We start from the raw sequence: 12,317 nt of genomic DNA on the forward strand, positions 1-12,317 counted from the left end.
AAATCATCCGAAAAACGTATCATGCAGTACGCTTGCGCATCCCCTCCCCTCGGCGTCTTGCAAGCTCAAGCGTCTACGGCAGGCATCAGGGCAATCTACCCCTACCCTGACTATTCAACGAGACCCCTTCATGCTTCGTCGTCTGCCGTACCGCGAGCCGGAAAGAGCCTGCAGCTGTTGCGAGAACCATGGCCCGCTGTACTGGCAATGCAGATCAAGGCATTGCATGGCATTGCCTACCCATCTCCGTCCTCACCGGCAGGCATGTCTGGCCTTGGCGTTGGGCAACGTTCTCTTGCCAGGACATGCGATGAACGGCTGCATCGCTCCCGAACACTACGATGGATCCGGTTCAAGACTCTAGCCTCTTCTTTTCAGATGCGCATCAGATGGATGTGAAGATTGACATGAAGTGACGGCATGCAGCTACTCGCTAGCTAATGGGCCCCAAGACAAAAAACGTCTCACCCACGTACAAGCAACCTTGACACCCGCAAGCTTCGGGTCACTAATTCACATCACAATTTTCGACACGCCACCCGGCATAACCCTTGGCGCACTGCCATCGCCTTTCCCGGTCCGAGAGCACCATCTTGCTTCATACGTGCGTATTGAACAGCCAAGATCGCCTATGGTGGTGGGCTTGCTAACCCAAGGACTATGAACGGCTGGCGCGTCATGGCTGTCGGACTTGAAGTTGTATTCTCCGGCGTTGTGCCTCACGATCATTCGCCCCGTTACACATTGCTGGATGAGCCTGTCAGCGCCCGAGACATCGAAACAATGCGAAATTGCATGCTGTCGAATTGCGTCCACTGAGACTAGGGCGAACCCTTCGTCGAGCTGCAAACCCGTGTCGCGGGCCACCTCTAGCTTGTCCTTCACGCCCGCAGTCCTCATCATACTTTGGTTTGATTACGAAGTCGATGCTGCCTCGAGAAGAACCTACGCTGCATTGGAAATCACGCCCTGATTCACGTGTCCCAGTCACTCAAAGTGCTGTCAGCTGTGCATCATGTACTCCAATTTGATTTCAAGCTTGCATATGGGATATTAGGTGCAGGTCTGCAACATGCGACCGCCCCAACATGAGGAGGTCCACCAAGCCTGCGGTCCAGTACCCATCAAGACCAACCGCATTTGGGCCTGCGGGCAGTCAACCAGTTTACCCGCCTAGCATCATGGCCCAAGGCTATGCCGTTCACGGATAGTAAGACGTCTATCAACCAGCTGTATTTGATGGTCTGAAACACGTCGTCCTCGTCAGTCGAGCCCAACAGCTGACCCCTCCAATCTCCTAAGCAAGAAGTTCCGTAACGACCTCGTATCTAGGACGGCGTGGCGGTGAAGACATGCAGGACTCTATTGCAGACCGACACCTGCTTAGGCTTGTTACGGACTCCATCATCTGCAATCGCAGATCGACAGCAACTCTCCCTTTGCTTTTTTCCATTTTCTTCATGTCGATTGAGTATTTCTTCTTTATCGGCACCCCAGCGACTCACTGACGCCTCAGATTTTGACAGCAGCACCGGCGTCACCGACTGCTTGGACCATATGCGGGCGCGCTGCTCCTCTCTTCTGCCACTCACCCCACGTCTGAGAAGCCATGCCGCCGAAAGAAGGGCTTTCGACGCCAAACGGACACTGAACATCAAGAAGCACAACACACATGCAGATGTCTCATACTAGGCCTCAGTGCCCAGCATCCAATTTCTGTAGCGCCGAGTGTCATTGAGGGATAGCTGCGCGATCAATTGAGCAAACACCCCCAGGAGCATGGTTCGGCCGTCTCTCAGCGGCACAGTCATCGACCAACAAGCCCTTGAGATGCGGGGCATGAACGTCTTTGGCAGCGGTCCCAGCCACCAATTCGTGCTCCCAACCCCAGGAAGATGCGTGACATATCGTCCATGACGAATCCCATTGCCTGTTGATGTGCTGTCGGGAGGAGACTGGCTCGTTGATGCCCACCCCTCCTGCATCTGCCATTCAGTATCCACACCCCTTGAATCCTGCGCTGAGCTTCGTACATTCAGTTTTTGCTTTTTTCCTTCGACGGCCACTAATGTCCTATTGCAAATCTCCCAGACCGCCTTTATGTGCTCTCGTAGCAAGCTGCAAGACCCGGCCGCCTTGACGCCTTACCCAGCAAAATCAACAATGATACATCCCTGCGAGGTCCTGCATCGAGAACCCAAAGGGAATACCCGATTTGGAATGCGTCTAACTGATTCATCAAAGAGCCTCATCGTAGAGATTTTCGGGGTTCGGGCGACCTGCTGTCTGCCAGGTCATGATCCTGGCACCCCGTTTTCCTCCCGCTAATGGCTTTGTCCTGAACAATCCAAAGTCTGAACACGCCATGGCCTTGTGTGCCATTTCGTCTTCACTCAGAGTCCTCGTCGTGAACAACGACTGTTTCTTTCATTGAGACTCGGGAATGTTTTTCAATAGGGTCCGCGAACAATGCATTGCCACCCCATTGTCCAGAATCCTCGAGATCCCCTAGGAACTCTCTTATAAAACAGACAGCTTCTCAGTCCTCTTCTGCCCCTTCTCTCCAACACATCAAACACAGCAAACGCGCAACAAGCCTCAAGACCAACACCCAACCAGTAACGTAACCATCCCTAACCAACCCCTCGCTAACAGCTACCAGAAAAGCAACACAATGCCTCCCTACGAAGCCTACCGCGCGCACCTCGCCCGCCGCTACACCGAAAGCGACGCCTCTGCTAACACTTGTTCGGACCATGGGCGCATCGTCGTCGCGTTGGCCGTCGTCTCCGTCCTCTGCGCCATCGGCTTCTTCCTAGCTGCGCTCTACTGCATCCGCTTCTGGAAGGCCCGCCTGGCCAGCGAGGCGGACCTCGACTCGCTCAACCTGACGAAGCAGGAGCTCGCTGAGGTGATTAAGATCCGCGACGTGCAGTGCGGCGAGGTCCGCCGGCTGCACAAGATCGCCGCGCGCTACGTCCTCTTGCACGGCAGGCTCCCCCAGGGCGTGCTGGAGCAGATCGCAGAAGAGAACGAGCGTGCGTCGGCGGACGAGGAGCGCGCGCCGGCGCACAGCTTCCCACGGGACGGGCCGCTGCCTCGGCACGAGGATGTGTTTGTCGTTGGGAGTGACGAAGACGAAGAGGACGAGACGCGGGTTCGGGACTCGGGCGTCACGAATGTTAGTGTCTTTGAGACGGACTCGGCTGCGCCGAGGGTCGCGACGACTGGGGTTATGCATACCGCTGCTCAAGTTTCCTCCGCATAGGCGGCAAGGTCCTGGAGATGGGATAGTGACATGGACTAAGATAGCACTGTGACATACTATAGATGGGAATTCTACATTGAGCATATATCGATCAAGACAGTTGGTGCCTAGATTCCCTCGTATAGTGAACCTGTTGCAGAGACTATCATAACATCAAAACGCTGCCCATGACTGACGATACATTCATATGCAGTTTTCGAGGTTGGTAGTAACATGTTTAGCTATTGCCATAATCAGTCAGAGTGTGATCCGTCAATGAATTTTGCGAGATTTTAGGATCTCTTCCCAGTGGAAGAACTGTTCTCTCACTCTGCCAGAATACAGCGTTTCCACCTCGCCTTGGCCAGGAGGAAGGGGCTGCTACCTCAAGCTCCCAACAACAGGTCCGTTGGCAAACGCCCCAAGGACGTTGTGTGTAGTATCTCGTAGAGGTCCAATAGAATGAATTCAAGTGTTTAAACAGACACGCTTGTTGTGTTCCTCCGCAAACCAGGAATACTTGGCGCTTGACTCCTGGTGTAGCCGCCTGTCTCAGTGAGGATCCTGGCATTCTCCCCACCGGTTCCTATTGCGTTAGTTTCTGTCCAGCCACTGCAGGAGGCAGTGGCTAGATACTCACGCACGATAACCCGAGCATCTCGGTTTCTCGAGTATGAAAAGTGAACCGTCCAAGACGAATGTTCTTGCTGCTGGCGTCATGGTTTGCCCAACGGTATAAGGAAACGTCGAGCTTGCTTGGGTAGAGGATCGTGCCAGACTCTGCATTTCTTTGTCAGAACCTATTGTTTATTTTAAGCCCTTAAAGTGCCAGCGGAGTAACCTTACAAGACAGGGCCAAAACATCTTGGTTGTCGTTGAAGAAAGAGGCCCGAGCAGTCGCTTTCAGGATTCGATACAACAAGCGGAAACACTGAAGGTCTTTGTCGTATTCAACCCGTTAAAAGGAGCAGCAATACAAAGAACACTGCCTCGAAGAGATCTGCGACAGGCTCCCCTTTCAGCAGCGACCAACGACTCGATCGTCTAAGGCCGTTTCGCTTCGCGGAACAAAGTCTCTGTCGATTCAGCTCCCGTTCAGCCACAGTCAACAGACAAAGTCACCGAAGATGAAACGGCGTCGAGGATTGTCTTCAACGCGAGGCCTATATATCCCATGCTTCGATTCTCACCAGATGCTCCTATTTCTCTCATCCTCGGCACCATCTCACCGAGGATCAGTCACCTTCCTTCCTTCAGGCGAGTGCTCCTCACCCTCAAGTTTGCTAACTCCCAGTGTCTCAGCTTGTTACATCTCTCTTTACCGGGATCTGATGCTTTCAATAGAGGCTTACGTACCCCTTCATTTTCTCAAAGGTACGTCCCGCCCAGCGCCAATTTATTGACAAATTTCAGGGTTTCGAACACGGAGATGTCTTCAAGCTACCTTTCCGGACACTAGTGTAAGTCCCCCTTTGATGTTCCACATTAACCAACCACAGTACTTCTCAAGCATTCAAAACCTCATTGAACTCGTCTCCGGAGCCAAGGTAAGTGGCACTCTCTTCACTAACTGCGGACAGATAGGACAGATAGTTCAACTCTGAAGACACCTTGCGGTGTCTACATTCCATTTCAGTAGTATGTCTTCCGCCCCTGTTGTAAAACGCTGACTATAGATTGCCCGGCTCCAATATGAAACGCCTTATTCGAACTATCGTGAGTGCTCCCCTATACCCTACTGACGTTAACAGGAAACCAAATGCCTGCGGTGCCATGTGAAAGGACTCTCGACACTGATTTGTAAGTGCCCCTTATTTGATGTCAATGGCTGACTTTAGTAGCATGCATCTCCTTCCATGATTAAGCTTGTAACAGCTTGTCTAATTGTCTCTGTTGCACTCTTTAATAGCTGACTATTGGCATACCAATCTCATGAGAATCTAGTAAAGCCTGCCATCTCTAGCTGTAAGTTTTCCCTGATAGGTCTCTACCTCTAATCACGAAGCCCTCCAATGTTAGAACCACAAAAGAAACACAACGCACTAAGGTAAGTGCGCCCGCCCTATCACTGACAACCAAGCTAGGACTCAGACAACGCCAGTCGTTTTGGCTCCGGTACCCCAACCCTCTCAGACCCATCTCTATCAAAGCTCTCATAGCCAGGCAAGTTCCTCTCACTATTCATCTGTTCGCTGACACGACAGATCCTTCAAGTTCCGTTGTACTTAATCCAAACGAATCGTTGATCAGAACAATAACCAACCCTCGCGCCACGGGAACGGCCAAGGTCGATGAGATGCCAACCGACCCCACCATGCGGACCAAATTGATGCCTAGCTGTACTATCAGAAGCTTTCTTGGTCCATATACTCACACCATGTTTGATGGGTCGCCCGTCAAGGTAGTGCGACCCAAGAGAGGATGGGATGGTGGTGATTGAACCTGGTGGCTTTGAGGTGAAGGACAGGTCGAGACCGTTAGAAAGGGTGGGCGATGAACACAAGAGGACTTGTATGGATAGCGAGGAACGGCTTCCAAGTGCAATGGCGTCCTTTTGCAATAGTAGAGCGTAATGCCAAATCAAATTGATTTTCCATGTCTGAACGCCCTAATCATACTAAGCGCCAGAACTATTACCCCTCTCGGCCGTCGCAGCCATTAATCATTTCGTCATTGGTATCTAGAAGAACTTGCTCTTGAGACCGCCGAGCACGACATTCCTCTTTTGTTTGTTGATGAACTTGCCAACGTCATCTGCCCATCCCTGGCTCTGGTTCTGCAGGTTATCCATATTGTCACTCATAATGTTAAGCCTCTCGGTGCGTTCGTTGAGCTGCCTAGTCAAATAGTCGCCCCAACCCTCGTTGCTGCCGCTAGCGCCGGCGTTGCTTGGGCCCGCTTGCCCACCTGCCCGTGCGGCCCTCGCCTCTGCTGCTGCTGCTGCGACCATCCGCCTGCTGGGAGGACGGTTGGGGTCGATGAGAAGGTCGAGGTCAGTTGGAGACACATGCTGCGTTCCCGAAAGCCACTGGATATTTGAAATCGTAGGGCGTGGCGGCGTGACAAGTTCGGGGTTGATGAGAACATCCGCGCTGACCGGAAGGTCATTGCCAGTACCCCATACAGAGAGGACAGCAATCTCGCTGGGGCCGGTCCAGCCAAATATGTCACCGGTCTGCGTCACTACGGACGAGATGCTACGGCTGCTGTCGAGCATGGGGAGCGGGGCCTTGCCAATCTCTTTGAGTCCAGGGATGGAGAAGGCACGGGTGGTCCGGTCGCCAAACACGCCGACTATGGCGACGCCGTGAAGCTCAAATTCCGTGACATTAGCTGCGTCGCACAGCATGTCGTCAAAAGTCTTGGATGCGCCCTTCGCGCTTGCAGGCTTGAAGATTCGGATCTCGGTTTGTGTCACTGGGTGTTGTCAGTCTCAAGGCTACAAGCAGTCCCATAAAGTTCAAAGAACTTACCAGCAACCAGAACACCGTGGACCTGTTGTCCGTTCCTAAGCCCCGCCACAATGGGTCCTGTGGCAAGTGCAGGCTTGCCAGTGTCAGCCTGAATGGGACAAAGGGCCACGACCTTGCCGTCGAATTGCTGGGCACCAGCAAGCTTGACGGTGTAGCTATTCCCAGAGGGTAGCAGCTTGAAGGTGGCAACTCGTCCAAGGTTGGTGCCCACGAAACAGCAGATGCTAGAGTAGTTATCGCCCTCAAGTGTCATGACGCTGAATTCGATAGCCACCGGCCACTCTTTTCCTTGGTTGTTGCCGTGGGATCCCTTCAAGAAGGACGATCTCTTCTCGTGCTTGGCAAACTCCGTCATGGAGATTTGGAAGATGACCGAAGGGCCTCGCAGGTCGATGACAGTGAAAAAGCCACCTTCCGAGCCAATGCCCACAAAACCAACATCCGAGACGCAAATAGCTGAGATGGGGCCCTGCATCATCTCGTACAGCTGCCATGGCTGCAGGCCTTCCTTGAGTCCAGGCTCCGCCCTCGAACTGATGTCAGTCAGAGATCCTGGGTTTGGTGGAAGGTCCTGGTGGTGGTCTTTGCCGAAGAATCTGTTGCCGGCCCATCTATAGAGGACCACCTCACCGGTGCGAGTTCCCACCGCGAATTCGCCCGTGTTGGGCGCCAGATTCATCGCAGTAATATCGATATCCTCGTAGCGATCGAGCGCTCGTGCAACGTCGACCTGCAGCATGGTTGGGTTCTCGATTTCATCGGCATGGCCGGCATCCCACAACCGCACCGTGCTGTCGCCGTGAGCTATCTGGAAGATGGTACGACCCTCGTATCTACGCTTTGGCTTCGCGGCCTCGGCACCGCCCTTCAAAAGCGGCTCACCCTGGTTTCTGGTTTCCACCATGCCCAGCCAACGTCCGCGGTCAAGGGTTTGCACAGCAAACCTATTGACATATGGATGAACAAACGAGATGGATGGATGCAGCTGGTTCGTCGGGCTAATGGGGTATCCCGAAGGAAAGCTCATGGTCAGAAGCTCGCCGGAAGAGAGAAGTGTCATGACAGCAATGGGATCCTGTGCGCCGGCGAAGTAGGGCGAAGAACGAGGGATGAGCAGGTAATCAGCGACTTGGGCACCAGGCGGTGTCGGCAAGGTGATGTGGCGTTTGCCCTGCAAGTGATCCTGAAGGACTTGCCATGACGAAGTGGCATAGATGGGCGTTTGTCCAAGCTCGATAAAGGTAAGTCCCTTTTGAGGAGCATCGGGACTGAGACCCCCGGCGATGAGCAACCCAGTATCATCCGGATTCTCTTTGCAGCACCAAGCGATGCGTCCATATGGCTCCGTATAGCCGCCGTGGCCCGCATTCGGCGATGGTTGGTCGACCTTCAACTCATTGATAGTTCTGGCCATGACTATTCGGCCATCCTTGGGGTCCCAGAACACCATACTGCCGTCATCGTGGGCCGTCATGATAAAGGTGCCCGTTGGGTGCCACAGGGCATGCGAAAGTCTCGGCCGGCGGACCGTGTCTGGCGCCTCGCCTCCTCCGCCGGGTGCACCGGGTTGCAGTACATACTCGAAGAACTTGATTGGTTTGTTCTGCTTGAACGAGTAGATAACAGCGCCCGTCGTGTACGCAATGAGCATCTGCCCAATGTCCCTCGGGTGCAGCGCAATGCTCACCAGCCCAACGATGCGTGCGTTGGGGTCTCTCTCTTTCCAGAAGTTTGGTAGCCTGAACGACCTCGTGATATTCTCCCTGTCTAAATCATACGCCAAGACTTCTCCGGTGGCCAGGCCCAGGAAGGCCCAATCAAGCATGGGGTCCGTAATGAGGCAGGCAACGTGACCAGGGCAGACGAGGCCAGCGATGCGCTTCGCGGTGTCAAGGTCCCATACTCCCAGCTCGTTCTTGGCATCAAGAGAGACAAGTCGGTTGGCGGCGAAGTGGAGCGAGCGGAAGGATGTGCGCCTTGGCGGCTCGATGACCTTGTGGACTCTGCTTTGGCCGAAGACAAAGATTTTGCCGGGGCCGAACTTGGATTCGTTGGTCGCGATTGCGAGAAGCGACTGGATCGGATCGTAGGCTAAGCAGCTGCAGCGTTTCCAATCAGTAGGAGTCCTCAGAGTGCGATGCACATCGTGGAATGCCATGAAGTTTGACGCGCGTCAACGTGGGGTAGCTAGGTACTGACCTAACCTGCGAGTTGATGCCATATGCGGATTGGTAGTCGGGAGCGAAGAGGTCGGGAAGGATGGACGCAGACAGGTCATTCTGCAGGCCTGTCTGCTTTTGTCGAAGAAAGGCGGCCATGGTTGAGAGAGCGGTGCAAGTTGGATCCGGAGATGTAGTTGGAGGAAGGCCTCGAGAGCTTGGGGTGGTCCCGCAACTTTTAGGGCGGCCGAAGGTCCGCTTGGCGGGGTGACACTCGCTCGGTGGGCAACTGTCCAAGACCCTGCAGCGCGCGACCGAGACCAACGTCATAAGGTTACCGCCGAGCCTGTGCGCCGTCCAAGCTCCTTTCTGCACGTGAACGACCGATTATGTAATGCCCCGAAGTCAACGGCACTTTCGCAAGCGAAGCATTGTCTTGTCCTCTCTTCAACAAGACAAGGCGTCTCCCGAAGTTGACTGTACCCAATCTGCCGGTATGGATGTTACGGGCAAATACCATGTATCAAAGGGGACATGGGTCTATTTAATGGCAACATCAGTGATCAACTAAAGTGGTTTGTTGCCTCCATGCTCCAGGACTCTTCTCACGGCCATCTTGATCAAACCATATTGAAGGCAGCAAATGCTGTCAATTAAGTCTACTGGCTCCCTATAATGAAACAATACGTCTAAATCTTTGGTTTTACACTACGGGTATCGATCGCTTTCCAAACCACAACAGTGGCTCCACAAATTAATTTTCTTAAAGTTGCCGCGTTCAGACGGATCCGGCGGCGTTGCCCTCCTCAACGCGCTTCTCCTCGTTGTGGCCGTGGACAGGGATGGCACTGGTAGCACTGTGAAGACAGTCAGCACAATTCCGAAGCCAAACATCGATCACTCTCGGAATGGGAAAAACTTACAGGTCATCCTCGCCAGAGAGCTCCTCCAGCGTCTTCCTCGCCGTCTCAGGAATCAACCAGGTTGTGAAGAAACCGCAAAGCATGAAAAGCGCAAAGATTTGCATGATGTGGTTGAGCCACGGGGTGCTCCATCTGGGGTCGGTCTTGGCCAGGGCACTGTTGGCTCCGATGGTCCTGAGCGGACCAAACACAACCTGTGCGATGATGGCACCAACCTTGCCCGAGGCGGCGGAAATACCGTGGGAAGTGGAGCGGTACCTCGTCGGGAAGCACTCGCCAGGGACAATGAACGTCGTCGAGTTGGGGCCGGCGTTGAAGAAGAACTGCGCGATGGTGTACAGAGCCATCAGAGCAGATCCGGAAAGGTTCCAGTAGTCGAAGCCGATGACGCAGAAGAGGAGGGTAAGGGTGAAGAAACCGAAGAGCTGGATGGGCTTGCGGCCGATTGTGTCGACGAGGGCGGCGGAAACCCAGTATCCGGGGACGGCACCGGCGAGGACGAGGATCAAGTTACCGACAGCCGTCTTGTAGAAGATGTGGTACATGTTGCTGCCACCAGACCATCCGATGGCGTTGAGGATAATAGCATTGTTCAGTCCGAGACCATAGAAGGCGACATCGAGGAAGAACCACGAACCAGCGGTACCGATGAGAACCTTGGCGTTCTTCCAGATGCTGTAGTGGCGGAAGAAGTCACTCCACGAGGCCTTGGGTACCTCAAGCTGCGCCTTGGCCTCTTGGCGGGCAACAACGCGGGCAGCCTCATCAACGTCGGCCTCACCCCACTTGCCCTGCTTGTAAAAGTCGACGTCGCCCTCGGCCTTTGACACGTCGTTTTCGATGTCGAAGGTGTATCGGGGAGTCTCCGGAATAGTAAGACGGAAGTACAGAGCAATGCATCCAGGAACGGCACCCATGCCGATCATGGTTCTCCACATCTTGTCAACAGCCAACAGACAAGGCGCGGTAGTAGAGCATGTAGCAGCCTTGGTGGCAGTCTCGAGAGATCCCTGGAAGCCGGCGGTAACGATGAGCAGCATGAGGCCACCAGCAAGCTGGCCGAAACCCTGGTTGGCAAATACGGCGTTCATCATGAAACCTCTCCACTTGGTCGTGGCGAACTCGGAGGTAATGATGGCAGAGAGAGGGTAGTCACCGCCAATACCAATGCCCTAGCTCCTGATTAGATACTGTATGATTGACACTCATCACTCCATCACTTACCATGATGACACGCCAGAAAACGATGAGACCGACGATGGAAACAGAAGGGGAGTTCGACGAGAGGGCCTGGGCGAGGGTGGCGATGATGATGATGATGAGCTCAACACCGTACTATCGTTGTGTAAGTCAAAGTCCTCAATCACAAGGGTTTTTTATATGGTCGGGTGCCTACCATCTTCTTGCGACCGACAATGTCGGCGAGAGCTCCAAAGCCGAGTTGGCCAACAACGGTGCCGGCGGACGTAGCAACCTTGATAGCAGTGTCGTAGTCCGCGGGAAGGGTGCCGCCGAAGTACACGATACCCAACATGGAGGTGACGAGACCGATGGTGAAGATGTCATACTGGGGGAGAAGAGAAGTCAGCTTTTACGACTCCGTGTGGCTTCCGGGACAACATACCGAATCGGTGAAGAAGCCGATACCAGCAACGATAATGGCACGGACATGGTACCAGCCGAAAGGCGCCTTGTCAATCTCTGCCAAAGCCAGGCGACGGCGCTCGTTGGCGTCAGCGATGTGGGCGAAGTCGTTGTTGAAGTTGTGGAATGCAGCGTTTCCACCCGAGGTCTTGTTGTTCTTGACCTCGGCGGCGGTGATGCCGCTCTGGGTGTTGCCGTTCATGCCTGCGGCTTCGGACGGCTGGATGACGCCGGCCATGATGTCTTTTCTGAGACCGGGAAGAAAAGAATGGCAGAGTTCAAACCCGAAGGATGGGGAGCAGAATCGGTCGCCTTGGGTTCCTGCTGGGAAGGATGGGAAGCGCGAGGACAGAGAAACTCAATCCAAATGAATCAGGGAGGGGATTTGGCTTATATGCCAAGCGGGAGCAGGCGAGAGAGACTACATGCCATCTGAGCTAAAGTGCTTTCCCAGCGTTGCATGCATGGAAGCGAACAGTTACAGGGGAGGCGAGAGATGCGACGACTACAGACACCCAATAAAGACACATGGGTCAAGATCAGCCTCCACCTCGGAGACTAGGCGCTAGCGTGCTGAATAGGACAATACGGGGGAGCCATTGTACTGGGCAAGGCGAATGACTTGCGACCAGGTTGCGCATAGGTAGCAGCATGTGTTCTGCGGCAAAAAAAAATCCACATGGACCGAGACCACGACTGTGGATGGATCCAAGGAGGAAGGGCAATCCGAGATGCGACTAAGGGACCAACAGGCTGGAGACGCCGCCGACGCCTGATGGAGGAGACGCCGGCCGATGGATGTAGTGTCCTGTATGCAACAGGGATGTCTCCTACGCGGAACACGCAGTGTGGCTGGGTGGAGCCGTGCTCG

The 12,317-nt window shown here is 54.2% G+C and overlaps 3 protein-coding genes across 3 annotated transcripts; 1 reads left to right on the forward strand and 2 right to left on the reverse strand.

The window, feature by feature from the left end:
• Positions 1–2,674: 2,674 nt before the first annotated feature.
• On the forward strand, positions 2,675–3,268 carry ColSpa_03477 (uncharacterized protein; the record flags this gene model as incomplete). The annotated part of the gene is made up of 1 exon (XM_049269689.1): positions 2,675–3,268. The coding sequence occupies one exon, from the start codon at positions 2,675–2,677 to the stop codon at positions 3,266–3,268; it is 594 nt and encodes a 197-aa protein (XP_049125646.1).
• A 2,659-nt stretch (positions 3,269–5,927) lies between these two features.
• Positions 5,928–9,038, reverse strand: ColSpa_03478 (Lethal(2) giant larvae SRO77; the record flags this gene model as incomplete). Its single annotated transcript, XM_049269690.1, has 3 exons — positions 5,928–6,664; positions 6,721–8,819; positions 8,920–9,038. 3 exons carry the CDS (start codon positions 9,036–9,038, stop codon positions 5,928–5,930), a joined length of 2,955 nt encoding a protein of 984 aa, XP_049125647.1.
• Positions 9,039–9,657: 619 nt separating this feature from the next.
• Positions 9,658–11,684, reverse strand: ColSpa_03479 (repressible high-affinity phosphate permease; the record flags this gene model as incomplete). Its single annotated transcript, XM_049269691.1, has 5 exons — positions 9,658–9,736; positions 9,803–10,974; positions 11,027–11,137; positions 11,199–11,369; positions 11,427–11,684. The coding sequence occupies 5 exons, from the start codon at positions 11,682–11,684 to the stop codon at positions 9,658–9,660; spliced, it is 1,791 nt and encodes a 596-aa protein (XP_049125648.1).
• Between the last annotated feature and the right edge of the window lie 633 nt (positions 11,685–12,317).

Source organism: Colletotrichum spaethianum (genome assembly GCF_022836535.1).
Source record: "Colletotrichum spaethianum MAFF 239500 DNA, contig07, whole genome shotgun sequence".
NCBI lineage: Eukaryota > Fungi > Ascomycota > Sordariomycetes > Glomerellales > Glomerellaceae > Colletotrichum > Colletotrichum spaethianum.